The 27,884-nt window shown below is 44.4% G+C and overlaps 1 protein-coding gene across 18 annotated transcripts in view; it reads left to right on the forward strand.

Annotated features, from left to right (window-relative positions):
- Window positions 1–27,884, forward strand: part of LOC139420449 (sickle tail protein homolog) — a 163,084-nt gene that overhangs the window by 60,155 nt on the left and 75,045 nt on the right. For 14 of the 18 annotated variants that reach the window (XM_071170592.1, XM_071170609.1, XM_071170593.1 and 11 more), the window contains exon 2: window positions 24,847–25,154. In XM_071170592.1, the coding sequence (XP_071026693.1) occupies window positions 24,847–25,154 (308 nt within the window). Of the gene's footprint in view, window positions 1–20,512; window positions 20,822–24,846; window positions 25,155–27,884 lie in introns of those variants that run through there. The other 4 variants (XM_071170595.1, XM_071170607.1, XM_071170604.1 and 1 more) reach the window with 3 other exon arrangements.

The following is a 27,884-nucleotide window of genomic DNA, read 5'->3' on the forward strand; positions in this document are numbered from 1 at the left end:
CTGGCGGCTCCTGACTGACTGGCGGCTCAGGACAGACGGGAGACTCTGGCGGCTCAGGACAGACGGGAGACTCTGGCGGCTCAGGACAGACGGGAGACTCTGGCGGCTCAGGACAGACGGGAGACTGTGGCGGCTCAGGCCAGACGGGAGACTCTGGCGGCTCAGGACAGGCGAGAGAACCTGTAGGGAGAAGACGGAGAGACAGCCTGGTTGCGGGGGGCTGCCACCGGAGGGCTGGTGCGTGGAGGTGGCACCGGATAAACCGGACCGTGCAGCGCACTGGAGCTCTTGAGCACCGAGCCTGCCCAACCTTACCTGGTTGAATGCTCCCCGTAGCCAGGCCAGTGCGGCGAGGTGGAATAGCCCGCACTGGGCTGTGCTGGCGAACCGGGGCCACCATGCGTAAGGCTGGTGCCATGTATGCCGGCCCAGGGAGACGCACTGGAGACCAGATGCGTAGAGCCGGTTTCATGGCACCTGGCTCGATGCCCACTCTGGCCTGGCCGATACGAGGAGCTAGAATGTACCGAACCGGGCTATGCACACTCACCGGGGACACCGTGCGCTCCACCGCATAACACTGTCCCTCTCACTCTCCGGTAAGCACGGGAAGTTGGCGCAGGTCTCCTACCTGAACTTGCCACACTCCCCGTGTGCCTCCCCCAATCCATTTTTGGGGCTGCCTCTCGGGCTTCCTTGCCAGCCGTGTTCCCTCAAAGCGCTGGCTCCCTTTAGCTGCTGCCTCCGCTCTCCTGGCTGCCTCCACCTGTTCCCATGGGAGCCGATCCCTTCCAGCCAGGATCTCCTCCCATGTGTAGCAACCCTTGCCATCCAGAATGTCCTCCCATGTCCATTCCTCCTTATAGCGCTGCTCCTGCTGCTGCTGCCTGTTACCACGCTGCTTGGTCCTTTTTTGGTGGGTGGTTCTGTAACGGCTGTCTTGGGTGGAAGAAGGAGAGAACCTAAGCGCAGCGTGGTTAGTGTTCATCTTTTTAATAAACAACTGAACACTTCAAAAATACAAAACAACAAAGTGACAACCGAAACAGTTCTATCTGGTGCAGACACACAAAGACTGAACCAAAAACCACAGGGTGCCAAGTTAAAGAAAATAAAATCCACCACTCCCTAAAATGCACACGCATAACATAAAGACAAAACAAAGGAATAAAGGTCAGAACGTGACAGTGTGCTTCTGACACTGATATCCCAGACTATGGAACTGTGGACCCACCCAGGGGTAGGGACTGTTTTGGCGGTTGCGCCGATGACATTTTTACTTAACCCTCAACCTCACTCTCTAGGGCCTGAGTTTGTCATTGTCCGTCCATTCACTAGACACCAACCCAATCAACTGGACCGGTTCCGAGGACCGCTTGAATGTAAAGCAGCGACGATCTGACTCTTATTCTAACATTCGATTCTAACATAAGTGAAGTTAGGAATCAGTATTAACCTCAGTCAGTTTGAAATTAACTCTTGTTTTTAACCAGTGGCCACTGAATATCTAATAGCCCCTGACATATGGATGGCAGCCATGGGCCGGCATCTCTGCTTTGATGGACTTAGACACTGCATGCCAAAATGGTACTCTATGCCATACATGTAGGGAATAGGCTGCCATTTGGGATGAACCTTCTGTCAGCATGGTGATCATGATGGAGGGCTCTTAATGAGTTTAATTATGGCCACTTTCTCTATCTACATTTATAGAGACTGTCTGCAACCATAATAGATGGGTGTCTTCCTCTGAGTATTGATGAGCCCCAGTTAGATGGACTCAATATAACTGCGTATCATTCACTATAGTCAAAATGGTCCTGTGTGGCTCAGTTGGTAGAGCATGGTGCTCACAATGCCAGGACTGTGGGTTGAATTCCTGATGGGGCCAGCCACACGTAGTGTTATGTGTGTTATGTGTGTTGAGAGGTGTTGTGGGGGATATGAGATGAGAAATATACTGAGTGTACAAACAGCTCTTTCCATGACATAGACTGACCAGGTGAAAGCTATGATCACTTGTTAAATCCACTTCAATCGGTGTAGATGAAGGAGAGGAGAGGTTAAAGAAGGTTTTTTAAGCCTTGAGACGATCGAGACATGGATTGTGTATGTCGGTTATTCAGAGTGTGATTGGGCAAGACAAAAGATTGAAATGCCTTTGAACGGGGTATGGTAGTAGGTGCCAGGTGTCGAGAACTACAACGCTGCTGGGCCTTCCACACTCAACAGTTTCCTGTGTGTATCAAGAATGGTCCACCTCCCAAATGACATCCGGCCAACTTGACACAACTGTGGGAAGCATTGGAGTCAACATGGTGCAGCATCACTGTCGAACGCTTTCGACGCCTTGTGGAGTCCATGCCCGGACGATTTCAGGCTGTTCTGAGGGCAAAAAGGGGAAGGTGTAAATTAATATTAGGAAGGTGTCCTTAATGTTTGGTACACTCTTTGTAACATTCAACCTATAGCTGCTGTGTGAGATTGCATAACATGGTGTGTTTTGTTTGACAGTGTCCATGTTAGCTGGGTTTCTCAACTCCACAATATGTACACCTCGGTAGAGTTGGCAATGCAACGAATGAGTGTACCTCCAACTGCATCGAACCGCTGTCAGTCGATACGAGGAAACAGTCGGTGGTTGTACTTGACAGAAGTTTTATTAAAAAGTATGGATTTCAGCAAACAAAGAAAGGCATGCAGCTACAGAGGACAAACACAGGTACCCGGTAAGGGTTCGATTGACAGCGACTATCGATCGTTAGTCGGAGGTTCAGTCCACCCACGGTCATCTCCACCCGCAGTCGTCTCCGCTCAACTCCTTTGATGTGATGTACAGTACATGGTGGAGTTGAGAAAAGCTTGGCTATGTATGTAATAAGTACCATTCAGACCATGGATAAAGTGTATAGGCATAAATACCATACCGCCACATAAATGCTAACCTCCCCTGTTATTGTAATGGTGAGAGGAGATCATGTATAAAGGGTATGATATTTGTGCATCTGTAACTTTCTCACTCAAAATTATTTGAGATTCATTTAGGACTATCTGTAATCATGGTAACATCCACATTAACATAGAAGTGTTAAATATTCTGAAATGCAAAACTAAATATTCTGAAACGCAAAACAAAACAAACAGCGAATGCATCCAACAGGTTTGTAGAGTCACATGCTTGATGTAGTCGTTGCGTGCTGTGAATATGGGACCAAATACTAAACTTTTCACTACTTTAATGCACATACAGTGCCTTGCAACAGTATTCATCCCCCTTGTTGTTTTTCCTATTTTGTTGCGTTACAACCTGTAATTTAAATAGATTTTTATTTGGATTTCATGTAATGGACATACACAAAATAGTCCAAATAGGTGAAGTGAAATTAAAAAATAAATAAATAAATGGAAAAGTGGTGAGTGCATATGTATTCACCCCCTTTGCTATGGAGCCCCTAAATAAGATCTGGTGCAACCAATTACCTTCAAGTGTCTCATGATCTGTCACATAATCTCAGTACATATACACCTGTTCTGAAAGGCCCCAGAGTCTGCAACACCCCTAAGCAAGCGGCACCATGAAGACTAAGGAGCTCCCCAAACAGGTCAGGGACAAAGTTGTGGAGAAGTACAGATCAGGGTTGAGTTATAAAAAAATATCCGAAACGTTGAAAATCCCACAGAGCACCATTAAATCCACCACAACAAACCTGCCAAGAGAAGGCAGCCCACCAAAACTCACGGACCAGGCAAAGAGGGCATTAATCAGAGAGGCAACAAAGAGACTAAAGATAACACTGAAGGAGCTGCAAAGATCCACAGCGGAGAATCGGTCCATAGGAACACTTTAAGCCGTACACTCCACAGAGCTTGTCTTTACAGAAGAGTGGCCAGAAAAAGCCATTGCTTAAGAAAAAATAAGCAAACACATTTGGTGTTCGCCAAAAGGCATGTGGGAGACTCCTGAAACATATGGAAGAAGATACTCTGGTCAGATGAGACTAAAATTTAGCTTTTTGTCCATCAAGGAAAACGCTATGTCTGGCGCAAACCCAACACCTCTCATAACCACGAGAACACCATCCCCACTGTGAAGCATGGTGGTGGCAGCATCATGCTGTGGGGATGTTTTTCATCGGCAGAATTGAAGGAATGATGGGTGGAGCTAAATACAGGGGAATTCTTGAGGGAAACCTGTTTCAGTCTTCCAGAGATTTGAGACTGGGACAGAGGTTCACCTTCCAGCAGAGCAATGACCCTAAGCATACTGCTAAAGCAACACTCAAGTGGTTTAAGGGGAAACATTTAAATGTCTTGTAATGGCCTAGTCAAAGCCCAGACCTCAATCCAATTGAGAATCTGTGGTATGACTTAAAGATTGCTGTACACCAGTGGAACCCATCCAACTTGAATGAGCTAGAGCAGTTTTGCCTTGAAGAATGGGCAAAAATCCCAGTGGCTAGATGTGCCAAGCTTATAGAGACATGCCCCAAGACACTTGCAGCTAGCTGTAATTGCTGCAAAAGGTGGCTCTACAAAGTATTGATTTTGGGGGGGTGAATAGTTTTTCATCGCTCAAGTTTTCTGTTTTTTTGTCTTATTTCTTGTTTGTTTCACACACAAAAAATATTTTTTATCTTCAAAGTGGTAGGCATGTTGTGTAAATCAAATGATACACCCCCCCCCCCCCCAAATCTATTTTAATTCCAGGTTGTAAGGCAACTAAATACAAAAAATGCCAAGGGGGTGAATAATTTTGCAAGCCACTGTATAAGTGAATTTGTCCCAATGCTTTTGGTTCACTAAAATGGCGGGACTATGTACAAAAAGTGTTGTAATTTCTAAATGGTTCACCCGATATGGATCAAATTAAAGCTGGCAGTCTGCACTTTAACCTCATCATCATTGTATCATATTAAATCAAGAGTACAGTGCCAAAACAACAAAAAATGTGTCACTGTCCCAATACTTTTAGAGCTCACTGTATGTGGTCATTTAGTATTATCTATGGGCCAGTAATCTGGACTCAGCGCTGCTGTGGCGCTCGTTGATTAGGGCCAGAGTTTCTATACTAATCCGCTTGAGCTTAGGCTGTCCTCCCTGGCCGCGCGCACACACACACACACACACACACACACACACACACACACACACACACACACACACACACATACACACACGCACACACACAATCACACCACGTGCACACATACACACTCACACACACACACATACCGGGTGCATACACATGCATGCACGTGTTGCCCACACGTGCACATACACAGACACACACCACACACAAAGTGTGTGATTAAAAATCGGATATACTTGTCCATCCTCCAAAAATGAAATAAATAAATTCAAATGGAATGAAATACAAGTGCTTAGCGCCCACTGCCCAGAGTCTCTACTCAGAAGGCCACACTGTGTGTGTGTGTGTGTGTGTGTGTGTGTGTGTGTGTGTGTGTGTGTGTGTGCGTGTGTGTGTGTGTGCGTGCATGTGTGAAGCGTGTAGTGTCTGTTTGCTGTAGCCCTGTGAGGTAGAGGCCAGAGAGCTGATCTTGGGACATAATCAGCAGCATAGCCTCTGTGGTTACCATGGTTTCCTCTTCCCTGCTACAGCCTGCGGGAGAGACTTAGGATCTGTGAACCATATTTTAATTAAACCTCCATAAGAGATGGACAGGAAGGGGGCTTAACCGATTTGACACCCCTGCTGTGTCACCCTTCTCTGGGCATGAGAGGAGATATGCCGGAGGATAAATGGTACAGTTTGAGTCCTGCATTTTTAAGGACTAATAAACACCCAATGAGCTGGGAAAGGAGTTGAAGGAGAAGAGTCTGGAAGAGAAATGAGAGAGAGAGAGAGAGGAGAGGGAGAGAAAATGAAAGAGAAGAGGAGAGGAGAGGGGTGCTTCTGCACAGCCCCACTGTCCGTGGTGTGACGGCCCTCCCATCATTACATCACTGACATACCTCAGTACTGATGACATCGCACAACTGGGATGGGGCCTGTTATTGAATGATGTCATCAGGAGCAAATCAGATTGCTCCTATCCCGTGAGGTCCGCTAGCCACTGTTCCCAGAGTTCTGAAACAGTTAGAATCACCCATCTCTCTCTCTCTCTCTCTCTCTCTCTCTCTATCTCTCTCTCTCTCTCTCTCTCTCTCTCTCTCTCTCTCTCAAAATTACAGAATTGGCTCTCTTTTTTTAAAACACGTAGTCTTATTTTAGACCCCCTACCTGCCTCTAGCTCATTGTTAAGAGTGTAACTGTAGCCTCCTCTCTCCACCAGAGCATGTAATGATGTAAATATGTCGCTACACGCTAGTTCGCTAAGAGAATTAGCATTTAGCTAACATAACACAAAGCAAGAATCTGTTGTTCCTCACAATCGAACAGGTCTCAACTTTACCTTGTTTGGTTTGGGTCTTTCTATATCTATATGTTCAAGGCTGAGAAGCCAAAATAATTTAAATTAGTCGTTCTATTCCTACACTGTTACGAAAAACTATAATTTATACGGTAATTTTAGGTATTATTAACAGTAAAAAAAACTCTGAAACACTTTACTACAGCATACTGTAAATGCTGTAAATTTTCCACCCCACAGAGAACAGTACCGCACCGTATCTTTGGAGCGCCAAAAGCCTTTGACCACTAGTGGGTTCATGATATTACTGTTGTGCTTTGTAAGAGGCTATATTTGTTGCACCCGTGAGTGAGAATTCTCTACCAATTTAATTCCAATGTTGTTATAGTGCCCCATCAACTTCAAATGTACAGATGACATATTGGAGTAGCAGCTAGTCTTAAAACTTAAATGGTTGAGCCATGTCCTTTTGGTCTGTTTGCCCTGTAGTTGCTGCCAGTTTGGAAGCCTTTTGCAAGTGCAAGTGATATAAAACACCAAATATTAGTTAATATACTGTCAGCTGACCTGCTTGCACCAATCCCTTGTAATTAAATTAAAATACTGTGAAATACAAACCCCTCCCCTCAATGAATTTCATTCATTCCTCCATTCATTCTTTCTGATTAAGGTAGCATTTACAGTACCAGTCAAAAGGTGGGACACACCAACTCATTCAAGGGTTTTTCTTTATTTTTGCTTTCTACATTGTAGAAAAATAGTGAGGACATCAAAACTATGAAATAACATATATATGGAATCATGTAGTAACCAAAAAAGTGTTAAACAAATCAAAATATGTTTTATATCTGAGATTCTTCAAAGTAGCCACCCTTTGCCATGATGACAGCTTTGCACACTCTTGGCATTCTCTCAACCAGCTTCACCTGGAATGCTTTTCCAACAGTTTTGAAGGAGTTCCCACATATGCTGAGCACTTGTTGGCTACTTTTCCTTCACACTGCGCTCCAAATCATCCCAAACCATCTGGGTGATTACACCGGCCAGGTCATCTGATGCAGCATTCCATCACTCTCCTTCTTGGTAAAATAGCCCTTACACAGCATGGAGGTGTGTTGGGTTATTGTCCTGTTGAAAAACAAATGATAGTCCCACTAAGCACAAACCAGATGGGATGGCGTATCACTGAAGAATGCTGTGGTAGCCATGCTGGTTAAGTGTGCCTTGAATTCTAAATAAATCACTGACAGTGTCACTAGAAAAGCACCCCCACACCACCACACCTCCTCCTCCATGCTTCACGGTGGGAACCACACATGCAGAGATCATCCATTCACCTACTCAGCATCTCATCAGACCAAAGGACACATTTCCACCAGTCTAATATCCATTGCCTGTGTTTCTTGGCCAAAGCAAGTATATTCTTCTTATCGGTGTCCTTTAGTAGTGGTTTGTTTGCAGCAATTTGACCATGAAGGCCTGGTTCACGTATTCTCCTCTGAACAGTTGATGTTGAGATGTGTCGGTTACTTTTTATTTGTGAGTCATTTATTTGGGCTGCAATTTCTGAGGCTGGTAACTCTTATCCTCTGCAGCAGAGGTAATTCTGGGTCAATTTCATTGTAGCGCTTGATGTATTTTTGCTACTGCGCTGGAAGAAACTTTCAATGTTCTTGAAATTTTCCAGATTGACTGTACTTCATGTCTTAAAGTACTGATGGACTGTCGTTTCTCTTTGCTTATTTGAGCTGTTCTTGCCATAATATGGACTTGGTCGTTTACCAAATAGAGCTATCTTCTGTATATCACCCCTACCTTGTCACAACACAACTGATTTGCTTAAATGCTTTAAGAAAGAAAGAAATTCCACAAATTAACTTTTAACAAGGCACACCTGTTAATTGAAATGCATTCCAGGTGACTATCTCATGAAGCTGGTTGACAGAATGCCAAGAGTGTGCAAAGCTGTCATCAAGGAAAAGGGTGGCTACCTTGAAGAATCTAAATTCAAAAATATATTTTGATTTGTTTAACACTTTTTGTGGTTACTACATGATTCCATATGTGTTATTTCACACTTTGATGTCTTCACTAGTATTCGACAATGTAGAAAATAGTGTAAATAAGCTGCGTTCAAGGGTGACAATGTAATTCAAACAGACCAACTTCACGAAGAGCTGAGGTAGTCTTATAGCTCTGTTTTGAAGCAGCATTTCCCTAATGGGGGCTTGAATTATTTTGTTGTGGCTTGAGCCTAGACAACATTGTGGATCACAAGAAAACTCGGAAAGATTTCGATGGGTCACAATATAAAACGTTTATGTAACACTTTACAATAAGGTAGCCTTTATTTTAAATTGTTAAGAACGTTTATAGAAAGTCTCTCTCTGACACTCCTATGTCCCTAACACTGGGGGGCGCTACCCACACAGGAGTAACTATTACAGCCAGGCAGAGTAACATCAGTAATTGACACTGCAGCAGTGTGGTTAGACAGAGCCAGCCACTGAGCCATTCACTTCGTCTCAGTCCTCTCCCGCCATACATCACATGATCTCATTCCTGCTTGACTGTGGATTCTGTCTACATCCCAAATGGCTCCATATTCCCTATTCAATGGAATAAAGGTAGTGCACTAAACAGGGACTTGGGTGTCATTTGGGACAAAGCCTCTGGCTCCGCTCTGGTGAGCCAGTTAAAGTCTGTGGTGACTCTTTCCCTCTCTGGTGGGAACAAAGCTACTTATTCCCTTCACCATTAGACCTCCTCTATCACTTACATAGAGGTTTTATATGGAAGTGGGACTTGTTTCTGTTTCGTGTTGGTAAACTGTTATTGCATGGGCCACCTTTGGGTTTTAGAAGTGACACCAGTTTTGTGACTGTAGCTCACCCACGCTTGCTGTGTAAACTTGGGAAGCAATTCAAGGTGTGGTTCGTTTCTCTGACCTCAGGCTGTTGTTGGTGGAGACTTTCGCCCCCAAGCTACAGAACAATGTCTCTGCAGGAGGGGGATTCACTCAGTATGCATGCCCACACATATGCAGAACTTTCAACCTAATAACGCCCTTGTTTTTGAAGCCCATGTCTATTGATAGTTGGGGAATGTAACGTACTAACATGTTTGAACAGTCTGGCCAGTGCTCAGGAATCCCTCCGTCTCTCCTTCACTCCATCACTCTCACTAGAGATGGGCAGCCTGCCACCAAACACACCACCAACCCCTTACTCCTCAATACAACCCATGCCTGGGTGCAGTCACACGCAGTCATGCACACACACACTCACTCACTCACTCACTCACTCACTCACTCACTCACTCACTCACTCACTCACTCACTCACTCACTCACTCACTCACTCACTCACTCACTCACTCACTCACACACACACACACACACACACACACACACACACACACACACACACACACACACACACACACACACACACACACACACACACACACACACACACACACACACACACACACACACACACACACACACACACACACAAACGTGCGTACGCAGGCAGGCACACACAAACGTGCGTACGCAGGCAGGCACACACAGGCACACACACACACACACACAGCAAGTTTCACAAGTAAACAGTGAGACAGAAGCTAGGGTTCTTCATGTGTTGTTCCACCACAGGGTATTTCATAATGCTCTGCCACCTGGTTCGTTTCTCTGACCTCATGGCTGTTGTTGGTGGAGACTTTCACCCCCAAGCTACAGAACAATGTCTCTGCAGGAGTGGGATTTACTTCGGATACATGTCCAAACATATGAAGAACCTTCAACTTACTAACGCCCTTGCTTCACAATTCTGAATCCCATTTTGAATCATTGCTTTGGTAGTTGGGGAATTATTTGAATTGTATTTACCTTGGTGCTCAGGAATCCCTCCTTTCCTCCCATGTACACACACACACACACACACACACACACACACACACACACACACACACACACACACACGCACACACGCACACGCACACACACACACAGCATGTTTCACAGATACACATTGAGACAGACGCTCCAGTGTTCTCAGTGCAAGTTGCTCCACCACAAAGTATTTCACAACGCTCTGCCACCTGCATCATTTATCAACTCAACTAGTCCTCATGTCAACACACCTAGCTAGATAACGGTGCCAACAATCCTCTGTGTTTATATCATGGACTGTCCGAGAAGATAACTGGGATACGTAATGCAAATCGCAGTTTAAGTGCACTTTGGTAGTTCTCAAATGTTCTTGAGAGAGAAAGAGACAGACAGGAAAGATAGAACTATGACGGCCTGGAGGACGCAACTGGAGGAAGCGCAGTTAAACCCCTAGGAAGTTCCACATCGATTTGTATCATTTATTTCATATTTGCACTGCACTGCTGGACCTGTGGGGTTACAGATGAACCTGGGGTTGCAAATGAGGTCTGTGGCCAGCGAAGTCTAGCCTGGCATGTCCAGAGGCAAGGGAGAGATGGAGGGTGATAGAGGACGTGGGAGGGAGGGAGGCTGGGAGGGAGAGAGAGAGAGACAAAGAAAGATGGAGAGAGAGTCAGAGAGGAGAGAGGCAGGTGGTGCAGGAAAGAAAAATAAGTAATGAATGTGTGATTGACTGGCTGGCTGGCTGGCAAGTCAGGGCCCTTAAGCTGCTCATCACTATGGAGAGAGCCAATTGCAGCACACTCACTTTTAAATAAACTTGACTGCAAGGACCGTCATATTAAAAGACACACTAAAACAGAACCAGTATGGGAGCTGCATAAACTATGTGTACCACCTACCACAGCTGTATAGATTAGACAAGTTATTGTCTCTTTGTGAGTCTCTCTCTCTCTCTCTCTCTCTCTCTCTCTCTCTCTCTCTCTACCTTTCTCTTTTCTTTGGCACGAGTTTATTCTTATGTGGACAGCTGATCCAGTCTATTGTCCACTGGGCCCGCTCCTGAGATTCAACTTATCCCTGTGACGTGCCTCCTGTCTTTACGACCCTCACAGGTATGACAGAAGGAGAGAGAGAAAGAGGGGGGGGGGGGGGGGTGTAATCTTGCGCCTCCTGCCAAAAGATAAAAGGTATGTTATCACCAAGAACAAACACGTCTGCTATACAAAACCTTTTTATAATGTTATGATTGTTGACTTAATAGTTCTGGCTCAGCCTCAGTGGACCTCGGGGGGTCTACTTGGCGGCTTGGTAGTGAAGTGCTTTAGGTCCACGATCTCACTAAATGATTGGCTTCTCTGGGGATATTAGGCTAGCATTACTTGTCAGGCATCAGCGGGGACAAGGAATACAGTACATTGGATTCAATTTTAAATTTGGCAACGTCATAGGCTGCTACTGAGGTTCCTCAACTGTCCAACCACCGAGTCTCAACTGTCACTCAGATGGACTGATAGACAGATCAATGCCATACACTCTCTTTCTGTTTGTTCTCTAGAGGTGTATACAGTATGTGAGCATGCAGTTCCCTGTACTGTAAGCAGTTATTGACTAGTTTGGGATTCACTATTACAGTCTTAAAGGCCCAGTTCAGTCATAAATGTGATTTTTCTATGTTTTATATATATTTCCACACTTTTAGGTTTTAAAATGTAAGAGCTGTTTGAAAAGACCGCCTGAAATGTTGTTTTGGTGGGATGGAGTTTTGGCCTGGCTGGTGACATCACCAGGCATTAAATGAGTTAATAGACCAATAAAAAAGAGAGTTCCAAACCTCTCTGCCAATAACAGCTAATGTTCAGTTTTCCCCTCCGCAGTCAGACCACTCCCATACAGTCCTAGCAGAAGTCTTGCTTGAGAAATTGCTCTTGCTTTGAAGCAATTTTTGTTTCTTTTTGACCATTTTAATTGAAAACAATCACATTAAGGCACTTAATTGATACCCAGAAATGTTTTCATATTGAGATAAAAAAAAATGGCTGCATTGGACCTTTAAGCCTCCCACCATGATGTTCAACTATAACGATTTCTTATTGTATTTGCAGGAGGAAGTCACGGACATGATCTTGAAATCTGTCCATTTAGTGGGTAAGATATCCCACTCCTCTGATACTTTATATATAGTGCTCAGTCTCAGCGATACGTGCAGAGGAGGGGATAATATCCATTTCATATACAGTAGCACCCGGTGAGATAACTTCTCTGCTATGTTAGTGGTTGCTCTGGAGGTCTGGAGGCCGGGGCCCAGCCTTGAGTGACTCACAGCCCCAGGAACAACTCTCCTAGCAAGGGGAGGAGAGGGAGAGTCGGGGAGGAAATCAGGGGAAGAGAGTGAGAGTCGCTCCCCACTCTCTCTCTCCTGGCAGGATGTCCCAGTCACATCTGATCTCAGGCGATGCCCCTCTCCTCCTCCTCTCTTCTCTTCTGCTCCTCCTCTCCTCCTCTCCTCAGGAGTCTGTGGGCCTGTCTGATGAGAGATAGATGGTGAGCAGGGAGGGAGGCCAGCAGATCTCTGGACTGGGCTGTGTTAGGGAGGGCCTGAGGCAAGGTTTGGGTTGGGTTGAGTTAGTCCACCCATGGCTGAGCAGAGAGAATAACAGGCACACGTGTGCCCGTTTTCAGACTTACGAAAGAGGTGTTCTGAGATTATTACTGAGTGAGGAAGAGCAACAGAAGCACATTGTCCCATTTCAGGCCCTCCACACACACATACACACTCTCTATCCACTTTTGTCAGGTTTTAACCCATTTTGGTCAGGTTTTAACCCATTTTTCTAAATGACTCCAACTGTATTATTAGATTGTAGCAAACAGCACCCCCTATGGTAGAACATGTTAATGTGCAGGGACTGGCCCAGTGTTCAAGGGAGTGTATGTCAAGTTCATATGTGCAGGAGTAGGTTGAAGTGCCTCTAGATGCTGATCTTGGGTCAGTTTAGCATTTCCCACCACTAATTGTTAAGGTTAGGAGTGAGGGTGGGGAAGCTGGTCCATCATCTGCACCGAGGGGAAACCTCACCGCGCATTTGTCACCTGTTAAGTCACCCTCGCATACACACAAATGGAATGATGGATGGATGTTTACTGAAGGAAGGAGGAGGAGGAAGGGAGGAGAAGGGGAGTTGACTGATGTCTCTTGGGTACTCCAACAGCACATTGTGTCAGCATTCAGCAGGCACCGTGGGTTGATGACGTTCAGTGGAGCTAGGCAATAACAGAGAGAGAGCTGTCGGTTGGTTCTATTCCTCCACAAAGCCATTGGGACGCATTCATTAGTACTGACAGAGCCAACATCAGAGCTGTTTGGACTCTCTGTTTGTCAGGAACAGGGAGGATGGGGGGGGGAGGGAGGGAGGGAGGGAGGGAGGGAGGGAGGGAGGGAGGGAGGGAGGGAGGGAGGGAAAGAGACAGACAGACAGACAGACAGACAGACAGAGACTGAGGGAGGGAGTTGTGGGTGATGCATGAGAAGACAAATTAAATCTACTAAGCGATTTGTTGTGATGCGGACTGTTTCTTTTTAGCTGAATAATTTTCTTTTGAGTCAGATCTAAAGTTTGATCTGTTTTCATAAAGACATGTTTATTGGCTAGCAGGGCCTCTGCTACACAGAGGATCAGGCTTATTGGCTAGCAGGGCCTCTGCTACACAGAGGATCAGGCTTATTGGCTAGCAGGGCCTCTGCTACACAGAGGATCAGGCTTATTGGCTAGCAGGACCTCTGCTACACAGAGGATCAGGCTTATTGGCTAGCAGGGCCTCTCTCGCAGAGGATCAGGCTTATTGGCTAGCAGGGCCTCTCTCGCAGAGGATCAGGCTTATTGGCTAGCAGGGCCTCTGCTACACAGAGGATCAGGCTTATTGGCTAGCAGGGCCTCTCTCACAGAGGATCAGGCCTATTTGCTAGCAGGGCCTCTCTCACAGAGGATCAGGCTTATTGGCTAGCAGGGCCTCTCTCACAGAGGAAATAAAACTTGTTTGTGTGACTTTATTGGAGCTCACCGCCTTTTCCAAATGGGAGAATATTGAGTTTGCTGTCGAGTTAAAGACACACAGAGAAAATAGCTATTCCATTCCATCGAGCACCAATAGAATCATGTAAAATGCATCATTTGTTTAGTTGAAGTACCTCACTGGAATATGATGGCCACTGGTGTTGTAGCTTTGTGTTAATATGCATTTTCACTTACAGATAGGCAAATGAGTTATACACTTTTCCTCAACTACTCTTGTATCTATCTCTTTCTGTTTTTTTTTTTTTTTAATCTCTCGGTCTCCCTCTCTCACACACATGCATGCATGCACTCACAAACACACACACACACACACACACACACACACACACACACACACACACACACACACACACACACACACACACAGTGGTTCATATCATATCTAGCTCCTCTCTTTTGGTGCCCGGCCTATCCAGGTTGGCAGACATGTCTCTATCTGTTTATTGAAGACAGGAAACTCTGGTCAGTCAGGTTTGCGTTCTCTCTCTCAGACATCTTAATGCAAAATTGCCATAATTAGCCTTCCATTTCGATTGAAGTGCTGAGAGTGTAGACATACACTGAGTGTACAAAACATTAAGAACACCTTCCTAATATTGAGTTGCACACCCGACTTTGCCCTCAGAACAGCCTCAATGTGTCGGTGCATGGACTCTACAAGGCGTCAAAAGTGTTCCACAGGAATGCTGGGACATGTTGACTCCAATGCTTCCCACAGTGGTATCAAATTGGCTGGATATCCTTTGGGGTGGTGAACCATTCTTGATACACACGGGAAACTGTTGAGCGTGAAAAACCCAGCAGCGTTGCAGTTCTTGACACAAACCGATGAGCCTGGCACCTGCTACAATACTCTGTTTAAAGACACTTAAATCTTGTCTTTCCCATTCACCCTCTGAATGGCACACACGCACAATCCATGTATCAATTGCCTCCCTTTCATCTACATGGATTGTAGTGAATTTAACAAGTGACATCAATAAGGGATCATAGCTTTCACCTGGATTCACCTGGTCAGTCTATGTCACGGAAAGAACCGGTGTCCTTATTGTTTTGTACACTCAGTGTATTTAGTGCACTAATTGTGACCAGAGCCCTACAGGCCCTGGTCAAAAGTAGTGCAATAATTAGGAAATAGGGTGCTAGAGTAAATAGAGTTTGAGTTGTGGCGGTGGAGACTACATTTTAATGAAAAGCCCTAGAGGAAGCAGATACAGTCAGAGAGGAGATGAGATGTGGTTATCTGTGTGGTGGAGTTTTGGGATTATACAGCTAGTGAGAGGGAGACGGCACAGCCATGGCTCCATACAGACCCCCATCACTGTTCGGTGCAGAGCACAGACTGTCCACTGGGTACCAAAGACACCGGTCACATGAACACTCACTGGGGACAGAGGAAGAGCAAGAGAGGGAGGAAGGAAGTGGGAGACAGTGAGGTGTCAAGGGGGAATAGAGGCAACTCAAGTTAAGTGGTATTTTAAGGACAGGGAGAAACAGCCATCTGCAGAAATAGTATTCATGTCAACAATGGCCTCCCAACAGTTCTGGGTACTTGCACCATTGATTATTCAAGATGTCTTAGTAGATTGCATAGGGAGGCCCCATGAGACGACATGGGACGATATCAGCTCTTGAGCATTGTACAGTAACCTCACATAACATTGTAACAGTGCTGTAACAGCATTATAGATTCAGTCTTAAAGTTAGGAGTGGTTTTAACTTCATTCTTAAAGTTAGGATTGTTTTTTTCATTTCAGTCTTAGGAGTGGGGAAGGCAAGGAGGATGTTGGTCTGTGAATGAACCAATAGCAGTTCTACTGAGCTCAGTGGGAGGTGCCAACCCCTGGACCCTCTCGAATCTCAACAGAGCAGTGGTGAGTTAGTCTGTCTAGGACTCAAAGTTAAAGTCAGCTCCCACGTGATTGGATGACAGGTTTACCAACGAGGTTCCAGTTATTTTCTAAACTATTTTGGAAAATTAATATGTGACTGAGTACGTTGCCTATTATGGTGTTATTTTAATATGCCCCCCCCCCCCCCCCCCATGACTGTGTATACTGTACATGCTGCAATGGGGGTTAATAAAGTAGATCAACGTCGATGAAACTAGAGACAACAATTCTACATGTTTACATATCCTATCTCCCCTATAGTTTTCGTTTGACTTTGTCCTAGTTATTGCCCTACTACAAATACTCAAGAATGTGTGTGAAAGTTGGAAGTGTCGACATGTACGGAAATCTTTTTTACGACAGGAACGTGCACAAACTGAAGCAGATACACTCAGGGGCCAAGAGTTGAGGGCTCAAACGTTTCCTGTGTGTGAAAAATGTGACCGGGCTGCATCGTGAGAGCATTAATAGGTGCTTTTCATTGAGCTAAAAGAAAAAAAAACAGCATGGAAAAGACCTTGTCGGACAGATCAGCAATCAACTTCCTCTCAACTTCCTCTCAATGTAAAAATCAGCCTCTCTGTGCACTGTCAGACGCGGCAGGTGACCTCCAGACTGCCTGTCTCAAATGGCACCCTTAAAGGGCCCATCAAAAGCTCTGGTCAAAAGTAGTGCACGAGATCAGGAATAGGGTGCGATTTGGGACGCTCCCGTGCGCTACCCATCCTGTCCAGAGCATGGCAGAACCCTGGCAGGGTGGCAGTGGCCCTTTGACAGGCTGCCCATGGGAAGGAGGTAGGCACTGTGATGAGTTCTAGTGAAGGACGTGGCAGGAATCAGACGGTCTAAAACTAGGCGACTGACGAGAATACAAAGAACCTTCATGTGCTCAGAGAGTGAGTCCATTGCGACAAGCAGGGGAGGGAGATATGGATCATGTGGATGTGTCCGTCAGACGGTGCTCTTCCAAAAGGTGCAGGAAAAAAAACATCCATATACCTTTGGATTGGGTTTCGACAACTGATAGTCCAGATCTTATGCTCAACATTTTCAACACGTAAGAATGGACATTGTGCATCCCATATCATCAGGGGAGAACAGATTGTCGTCTTCATAGTAATGCCCTATGTGGGCTCTGCTGTTGTAGCACACTGCAGCTCTTTGTTTCATGTTAATGGATAAGTCATACCAGAAGAGTGGGAGTAGTGCCTGATACATTCCTCCATAAATGACTACGGGATGTGTCCCGAATGGCAACCTGTTCCCTATATAGTGCACTATTTAAAAAAAAACTATATTGGGAGTAGATGGCGCCATTTGGGACCATGTACATGGAGCAACTGGAGACGACAAAAGCACGGGTCTATCATTTACTTAACAGTGGCAAATGGGAGAGAGGACATTCTTTAGATACTTGCCTGTAGACACATTTCACTTTTTGCCACCTCTGAAGACTTTCTCAGAGTACGTGGTCATTTTCCGTCTGGGTGTTCACAATAGGGTCTGTTTGGTTGAGTGAGTGAGTGAGTATAGTGTAGGTTTTCATTGTTTGAAATTGACTGGTTGGGTGGTTTAGGTAATACTGTAGGTACCAACTTACCGTACATGTATACTACAGGGATTCTGGCTAACTGGTTTGTATAATTCGCCACCTTTTGCTGGGTCATTTTCTATCTGGCTGTTTGTTCAGAGTATAGAGGGGCAGGTTGGTTGAGTGTCTGGAATTTGAGAAGCAGAAACTAACTGGTTCAGGTACCGACATACCACATACAGTGGGGCAAAAAGGTATTTAGTAAGCCACCAAATGTGCAAGTTCTCTCACTTAAAAAGATGAGAGAGGCCTGTAATTTTCCTCATTGGTACACTTCAACTATGACAGACAAAATGAGGAAAGAAAATCCAGAAAGTCACATTGTAGGATTTTTAATGAATTTATTTGCAAATGATGGTGGAAAATAAGTATTGGGTCAATAACACCCTTTGTTGGCAATGACAGAGGTCAAACGTTTTCTGTAAGTCTTCACAAGGTTTTCACACACTGTTGCTGGTATTTTGGCCCATTCCTCCATGCAAATCTCCTCTAGAGCAGTGATGTTTTGGGGCTGTTGCTGGGCAACACGGACTTTCAACTCCCTCCAAAGATTTTCTATGGGGTTGAGATCTGGAGACTGGCTAGGCCACTCCAGGACCTTGAAATGCTTCTTACGAAACCACTCCTTCGTTGCCCGGGCGGTGTGTTTGGGATCATTGTCATGCTGAAAGACCCAGCCACGTTTCATCTTCAATGCCCTTGCTGATGGAAGGAGGTTTTCACTCAAAATCTCACAATACATGACCCCATTCATTCTTTCCTTTACACGGATCAGTCGTCCTGGCCCCTTTGCAGAAACACAGCCCCAAAGCATGATGTTTCCACCCCCATGCTTCACAGTAGGTATGGCGTCTACAATTTTGTTTCTGGTGTCCTTTGACAGCTCTTTGGTCTTGGCCATAGTGGAGTTTGGAGTGTGACTGTTTGAGGTTGTGGACAGGTGTCTTTTATACTGATAACAAGTTCAAACAGGTGCCATTAATACAGGTAACGAGTGGAGGACAGAGGAGCCTCTTAAAGATGAAGTTACAGGTCTGTGAGAGCCAGAAATCTTGCTTGTTTGTAGGTGACCGAATACTTATTTTCCACCATAATTTGCAAATTAATTAATTAAAAATCCTACAATGTGATTTTCTGGATTTCTTTTTCTCATTTTGTCTGTCTTAGTTGAAGTATACATATGATGATAATTACAGGCCTCTCTCATCTTTTTAAGTGGGAGAACTTGCACAATTGGTGGCTGACTAAATACTTTTTTGCCCGACTGTACACTGAGTTTATGGAACATGAGGAACACCTGCTCTTTCCATGACAGACTGACCAGGTGAATCCAGGTGAAAAGCCATGATCCCTTATTGAAGGTCACCTGTTAAATCCACTTCAAATCAGTGTAGGATTTTTAAGCCTTGAGACAATTGAGACATTCATTTTGTATGTGTGCCATTCAGAGGGTGACTGGGCAAGGCTAAAGATTCAGAGTGCCTTTAAACAGGGTATTGTAGGGGGTGCCAGGCTCACCGGTTTGCGTCAAGAACTGCAACCCTGCTGGGTTGTTCACGCTCAACAATTTCCTGCGTGTGTCAAGAATGGTCCACCACCCCAAAGGACATCCAGCCAACTGGACACAACTGTGGGAAGCATTGTCGTCAACATGGGCCAGCATTCCTATGGAACGCTTTCGACACCTTGTAGAGTCCATGTCCCGACGAACTGAGGCCGTTCTGAGGGCAAAAGGGGGGATGCAACTCAATATGAGGAAGGTGTTCTTAATGTTTTGTACACTCAGTGTCCATACTATGCTATAGGGATTCTGGGTCAAAGGTTGGATGTCTGTCTGGGAGTCAGCGGGTGACAGTTCCAGTTCTCTGCATTTGTTTGACATGATCTTTTATCTGGCTCGGCTTTGTGTGCTCAGACACACACACACACACACACACACACACACACACACACACACACACACACACACACACACACACACACACACACTCACATGCACACACAAGTCCCAAAATGTTGGGTATAGGTTTGCAGTCCTTTATAGCAAACATATATGTTTCAAGTCAACAGTACACTCACACATGTAGACAAATCTAAATATGGAGATTCATTATTTTTTGACTTTCATGACCCTTATTGTACTGCTTGAGCAGGTCAGCGTCGTTAGGTTATGCATATGTGTGGCATATGTTACAAAACCATTTTCATGACTGTACTTATGATGGCAGCCGGTCACTTAAAAAGCAGCTGAGCAAAGACAAGTTGAGCGCCTTGTGTGATGAGTATCAACTGGCCGTAATCCAGAAGTAGGACACATGCCTGGTTTCATCTCTCTTTTGACAAAAGTAGAGCACTATAAAGGGATTAGGGTGCCATTTGGACACAAGCCTGGCACTGTCAGGTTCCCTATGAGATCAGAGGGAATGGTTTAGTAGGAGTCAGCTCATATAAGAAATACTGTCGTGACAAAGACCAGAGAGGGCCGTGTGTGTGTCTGCGCGCGTGCGTGCTTGTGTGATAGAGAGTGGATCAGACACCTGTTGGGCTGGGGCCCACTCTCTAACTGAACGATGCCAGTAACCTATTTCAGATGGCTATAGAGAGGAGGCAACTTGCACACACATGCAAACTCTCTCTCCCTCTCACGTACACATGCACACATACCCAACCTTACACAAATAAGCAGTCAGTGAGTGGTTGGCCTGAGGCAGAGAAGAGGTGCTTGCTGTCCCTCCTGTGTCCTAGAATGCAGTTTGTTTTCTAAATCCCTACTGGTCGCCCCTGTGGCTCTGGGCGGATCTCTAGGCCCTTTTTTCACGTGAGCCTTGTCTGCAGTTTGGAAGTCAACAGTTGCCTGTGTTGTTTTTCTATTTCTCCCGACCCGTTTTCCTCGCTCCCAGTTTGGTGATAAAATGGAAGAAGGGAGAGGAGGACTTGAAGAGATAGGCGAGGAGGATGTATTCTATTCTATTCTAGAATGTTCAAGCCTTGTAGAAGGTAAGGAACCTGAAACTGAGATAGAATTGGCTGATTTAAAGTTTCTTAGTGGTGTTCCGTGTAGATACAGTAGCTCAGTAATTTGGGAGTTAAAAATAGCCCTGTGAGTACGTCAGCCATGTTGCAACACTCAACTAGAGGAAGGGTAAGGGCGGCGGGATACCCTTTCATTACCCGTCCCGCGGCATTGTTTGCTGGTATGTTCCTACCTACATTACACCCACATTAACAGTGCTTAACTGATCTGGACAGAGTTTACAGTGAGTTGTGTAGGTGGATATATCCAGGTGAATGCACGTTATCAGTTCTGTTGGTGTTCAAGATTTAATGTCACAAGCGCAGTGAAATGCCTTTCTTGCAACCTCTAACCCCAACAACGCAGTAATCAATAACAAAGGAATAAAAAAAAATAGCAAGGTAGAATAAAAACAGACACTATATAAAAGAAGAAATAAGAAGAACGAGATAAAGTCAGCCAGCATACTATATGCAGGGTCAATTCCAGTACCATATTTACAATGTGCAGGGATACTGGATCGATAGAGGTAGATACAGTGCCTTCGGACAGTATTCAGACCCGTTGACTTCTTCCACATTTTGTTACGTTACAGCCTTATATGATTTCATCCATTTTAGAATAAGGCTGTAACGTCTCAAAATGAAGTCAAGGGGTCTGAATACTTAGTAGCAGCAGCGTATACGAGGATTGTATGCGAGTGGGTGTGTGTAGAGTCAAACTCTTGGATCTCTACTCCAGAGACGACATCTTGTTAATCAAATACAAAAGGTCTCCAAAATACCTCTGTAATGGTTTTCTTTCATATTTTATCACAGATGGTTAATTAAAGTCCAAATTTCCCTTCCACTGAAGTATTTCCTGCTCATTCAAACAAGAGTTTCGAGTTCAATGAGTCATAATTCGGACGTGACTTTTTTTAGTACGGCACTTACTAACAGAACACTTTAGTGTATTTTTAGACATAGAAATAGTCACGCGTGTTAGCAAATGATGAAGTAAGTGGTCACACTGGGTGACAGTAATTGACAGACCAAAACACCATGCGATAGGAAACACTACTGTGTGGGAGCGAAGCAGAGCGGACTGAAACGCAACGCTGGAACCCGAAAGTCGTGTTACACCCATGTGCTTTTGTTTGGTGAGGGAGGGAACATAACACAGCAATGAGGATATACCGTGGCTGGACGCTTTTCACACGACTGCCGTTGAGCTTGGAGATGGTGCTGTAGGTGCTATGGAGAGAGTGCATCTTGTCGACGTTGTCGACGAAGAAAAAAAAAAGAGTCTGTGTCAGCACAGGGATGGGATAACTCTCACTCTCACAGCAAGCCCCTCATTGTCACACACACACACACTGGATGCATCCCAAATGGCATATTCCCTATATAGCACACTGTAGTAGTGAAATAGTCATCGGAAGTAGTAATTTGTAGTGTTATGGCCCAGTCCCAAGGAACAGATTGATTTATAACAAGATAGAGTGTTTAGAGCGTGAACTAAAGGAAATGTTTCTCATTCTCTCTTTAGTGATGCTCCAGAGCTTTTGTATAATTTCAGCCAGTATAGAATTGTGCACAACTATATACTACAACATCCTTGCAATGCATTTTTTTTAAATTGCAATTCGTTTGATATGTTACGAATTAAATGTGTACAATACGTTACGAATTTGTAAGGTATAAGATCCCGTGATGCCTCTTTAAGATTGAATATCATGTTTTATATATTGGGTAGTTAACAGTATGTAGATGTGTTAAAATGAAGTTGAATGGTTTTCAATATTTATGTTTTTAACTAGACATGTGTTTTCTGTTTTTCCTGGAAGTTCATGATGTATCAAAGTTCACAGTTCACAGAGGAAGACAGGACATCCCTTTAGAGAATGGTGTTATTCCAAGTCAAGATGGCCGCCGTTTTCCAAACATCCTAATGTGCTACTGGAAGGAACAACATTTCCTCCTGAAAATATTGACTTTGACGTACGAATGTCTGTAGTCAGTGACTTCTGTTCACTGTGATGATTCCATTTCCCAATTCTCTGGATAACGTTCTGTCTCTCTCCTAGACATATTTGGAATATTTGCGCAGGCTTTTGAAAGTGGGGAGGGTTTACAGTGAACAGCTGCTTCAGTTTGATGTTTTCATCACTGATATTGTTTCTGTCACATGAAATCTGGAGTTCCCGATCACTGAAATAAGCAACAACATGACTATGTGATGAGATTGGGGGGGTGCATCCTAAATGGTTTCCTATTTCCTTTATAGTGCACTACTTTGGACCAGGGTTGGGCACTATATCACTATATAGGGAATAGTGTGTGATTTGGGACACACTAGTCTGCAGTACTGGATGGTTCCTATCCTGGAAGATATCAATATCCCACTTTATGATTTTATGATAATTCATGCAATGAAACTTGAAGGTTGTTTCCTGTGGCTAGATTTATTGAAAATTCCCAACAGATAACAGAACAATGCTTCTCATACTTTTCTTGGATGCTTAGTTCTCTGCTGATGCTGTCATCAAGTAGAGAACCGACGATCTTTTCAGCTTGAGCCCCAGATGGAACCGTGTATACTGAACAAGAGCGGTTGGCTATGTCAGTACATGTCCATTCGGGACATGTATCGTCCGAGGGTGAATATTCTGCAAATATTTTGTTCCTTTGCCCCAGGCAAGCTCAATCAAACGGCAGATAAAGCATTTGGACTAATTTCAAATATTAATTGAACCCAGGTCTGATCTGTAGATACATCATTTTTGGTCTAGAGCCCCCCCCCCCCCCCCCCCCCCGCGCGGGACGGTTGAGCTAATGTGCGCGAATGTGATTAGCATGACGTTGTAAGTAACAAAAAACATTTCCCAGGACATAGACATGTCTTATATGGGCAGAAATCTTTCATTCTTCCTAATCTAAATGCGCTGTCCAACTTACAGTGGCGATTACAGTGAAAAAATACCATGCTACTGTTTGAGGAGAGTGCACAACAACAAAAACATTTTATCATGGCAACTGGTTTGATACATTTACCTCTGAAGGTAAATAATGTACTTACATTCAGTAATCTTGCTCTGATTTGTCATCCTGAGGGTCCCAGAGATAAAATGGAGCATAGTTTTGTTTGATAAAATCCATTTGTATATTTAAATGTAGGAACTGGGTTCTACAGTTTGAACCTCTGCAGTTTGAACCCCTCCCAGTCTGGCTGGTCCACTGGTGTTTAGGGTTAGGTCTCTGACTTAGACTATAGTTTTATAGTCATGTGTGTGCCCTAAAGGTTTGTAAATGCACCTAAGGGCACGCGCACAAACACACACACACACACACACACACACACACACACACACACACACACACACACACACACACACACACACACACACACACACACACACACACACACACACACACACACACACACACAGCAGGTGAGAATAAACAGTAAAATAATACTGTCCCAGTTTGTATAAAATAAAAACAAAAGGCAAACTACTTCCAAAACGATGCTACCAAAACTACTAAAACTCTACTAAAACTAAGTGCTCAGATGCATATGATTTCCAGTGGATCAACATTGCTGCTCAGGGGTTGAGAAGAGCTGAAGGATGGGACTAAAAACAAACAAAAGATAACTATTGTAAACTATACTGTGTCCGTAAAATGTATATAGTATGTACAGTGCGTTCGGAAAGTTTTCAGACCCCTTGACTTTTTCAACATTTTGTTAATGTTACAGCCTTATTCTAAGATATATTACATAGTTTTTTTCCCTCATCAATTTACACACAATGCCCCATAATGACAAAGCAACATTTTTAAAATGTATTTTTAGCAAATGTATAAAAAAGAACACATTTGTTTTTTCCTGGCGCCACTTCCCTGCCCACTGCCACACCCACCTCCTAAGCACCTTTTTGGCCCAGTAGAAACCATGCACCCACACACCGTAAGAATAGTGCCACAGTACCCGTATGTTGACCCAACCTCTCTCCCTCTCTCTCCAGAGCAAACCAAAAGCAACCTAAAGGTGACCTCCCCGGAGGACGCCGAGCACCTGAGCAGGAGGCAGGGCCCCCCGAATGGGACCCCCACCCGGGCCCAGGACCCCAAAAGTAACAGCAGCCGCAACGTCCCCCGCAGGCACACGTTAGGGGGGGCACGCAGCTCCCGAGAGATCCTGGCCATGCAGCCCTCGGACATGGACAAGAAGAGGGAGGCCTTCCTGGAGCACCTGAAACAGAAGTACCCTCACCACGCCTCGGCCATCATGGGCCACCAGGAGAGGCTCCGGGAACAGGTTAGTGACGAGCAGGTTAGTGACAGTGGAGATATTTCATTCCATATTTTTTACTTGCGTTTCCTACTGGCGGTCTAAGCCACCGCCACCAGAATACATGTACCAGTGAAAGCGTGGGACCGAATCCGACCCACTGCTATTCTAGCACACCCTCTCTCATCTCTTCCTACCTTTACTGCCAGTCTTTCACTTGGGCTCTATTGTGACACTTTTCCTAGTTAATCAATTTCTTTGGTCCAAATTATCAATGAATGTGAGACTACTCTTTTACACCTGGGGTGTTACAAGTGATTTGTATTTGTCTTGTTTGGGTCAGGTGACAGTCCAATTGCAACACTATTTCTCCCTGTTTTGCCACAAGTCCATTCCATAAATCACGTTGTCACCTTTTTTTCTCCTTAGTCTGCTCCAAAATTCTTGTTCTTTTGTATTTTGTCTTGTGCAGAAGTGGTAAACATTTGGCTCCGTACTGTTTCGGTTTCCCGGACACAGATTAAAGCTAGTCTTGGACTAAGAAACATGGTCAGTTAATCTCTATCTGGGAAACTGGCCCCCAGTGTTCACATTCAATATTTCAAAAACGCTACAAACTTTGCATCTACCATTAGCTGCTTATTGCATGTTGGTCATTCATTAATAATGACTGCTTAATAACCATAGATTCATCATCAGAATCCTCTGCTCACACACAAAAACAGACTGAGAGTCTTTAGACCAGGTGTGGTAGCCCTTTGGGACTCAGACTGAAAAAGTGTATACAGTATATATATATATTAGTGATGGGGGAAATATCGATACAATTACATATCAGAATATTATTTTTGGCAATCTATTGTACTGTATCGTTTAGACAATATCACAACATTATTTTATGCTCTAGTTGGCTGTACCTGCACCAAAACTCGAGTATCTTTCCTGCATAGCTTGTTTTCCATCTTCTTTTAAAATAGGGAGCCATATTTGTTTTCAGTACTTTTATTTCTCATGGCTCACTCTTGTCCCTCTGCTGCAGACATACTGTATGGTGAGCAATATGTTTGGACCATGGGAATCTCAATAAAATCACAGTATTGAATCGCAACACATAATGTATAGACTCGTGAGAATCGCAATACATATCGTATCAGCATCTAAGTATCGTGATCATTTTGTGCTTTTTGGCCTAAATACAAAGCCCTATGTTTGGAGCAAATCCAACACAGCACATAACTGCGTAACTGCCTCCTAATTTTCAAACATCATGTTATGGGTATGCTTGACATTGGCACATACTGGGGAGTTTTTCGGGATAAAAAAGAAACGGGATAGGGCTAAGCACAGGTAAAATCCTAGAGCAAAACCAAAATCAGTGTGCTTTACACCAGACACTGGCAGAGGAATTCACCCTTCAGCCGGACAATAAACACAAGGCCAAACCTACACTGGAGTTGCTTACCAAGAAGACAGTGGATGTTCCTTACCAAGTTACTTAAAAATAATAATAATAATCTGCTTGAAATACTATGGCAAGACTTGAAAATTGCTGTCTAGCTATGACCCCCAACATCTTGACAGAGCTTATAGAGTTTTTAAAAGAATAGTAGGCAACTATTACACAATCCAGGTGTGCAAAGCTCTTAAGAGACTTACCCAAGAAGACTTACAGCTGTAATCGCTACCAAAAGTGTTTCTAACATGTATGGACTCAATTTGAATCCCACTTTGTAACACTTTGTAATGAAATGTGAAGAAATCCAAGGAGTCTGAATACTTTGGCAAGGCACTGTATAGTATCAAAAATTCCAAACGCGGTGGATAGAGGAAAATGTTTTGCACATTTCACGGCGAGCAAATATATAAAATTTTAAGTGCGGCCCTCCAGACCTCAGTGATGACCGAATGCAGTTTGACATCCTGTCACGTTCTGACCTTAGTTCTGTTATTATATCTTTGTGTTAGTAGGGTCAGTGCGTGAGTTGGGTGGGTTGTCTATGTTCGTTTTTCTATCATTTGGGATTGCTGTTGTTTCCGCATAGTATGGTTCTCAATCGGAGGCAGCTGCGAATCGTTGTCCCTGATTGAGAATCATACTTAGGTAGCCTGGTTTCACTTTTGAGTTGTGGGTGTTTATTTTCTGTTTAGTGTTGTACCTTACAGGACTGTTCGTTGGTTGTTTATTGTTTTGTTTTCAGTGTTCATTAAAATGTTTAAAATATGAACACTTACCACGCTGCGCATTGGTCCTCCTCTCTTTCGCTCGACGAAGAACGTTACACATCCCTGCTATAGACAATGAAGAATGTATGTTGCCGTATGGGGCAACTTGGCCGAGCAGAAGAAGGTTTGGGAGAAGGAGCAGTAGAACCTCAGACCTTTGGTTCACCTGGCCTCTCTGTTTGTGGTTCAGATGAGACAAAAGGGCGTGGTCACCTGGCTTTATAGTCAAAACAATAGAGATAAATGTGAGCCGGGCACTAAGTCATAAGGGTGTACTGGCTGTGCGTGTGTGTGCATGCGAATTGGTATGCATTCTGCATTTTCTGCCCATTATGATTGATTATCCATGAATAAGATTTTATGAGACAGCAATCATTGCAAATCAAGACAACAAACCTCAACAATTTGAGCAGCAATGTTCATTTTTGGGGGGGGGGTGGGGAGGGGGGGGGGGGGTGGGAGAACAGCTTTAATGTTGGAGATAGATTGTGGCTTCCATGAATGTAGTTGTTTGCATCACTTCCAATCCTCCATATATTTTTTTGTAAG

This window comes from Oncorhynchus clarkii, chromosome 11, assembly GCF_045791955.1.
Source record: "Oncorhynchus clarkii lewisi isolate Uvic-CL-2024 chromosome 11, UVic_Ocla_1.0, whole genome shotgun sequence".
Taxonomy (NCBI): Eukaryota; Metazoa; Chordata; class Actinopteri; order Salmoniformes; family Salmonidae; genus Oncorhynchus; species Oncorhynchus clarkii.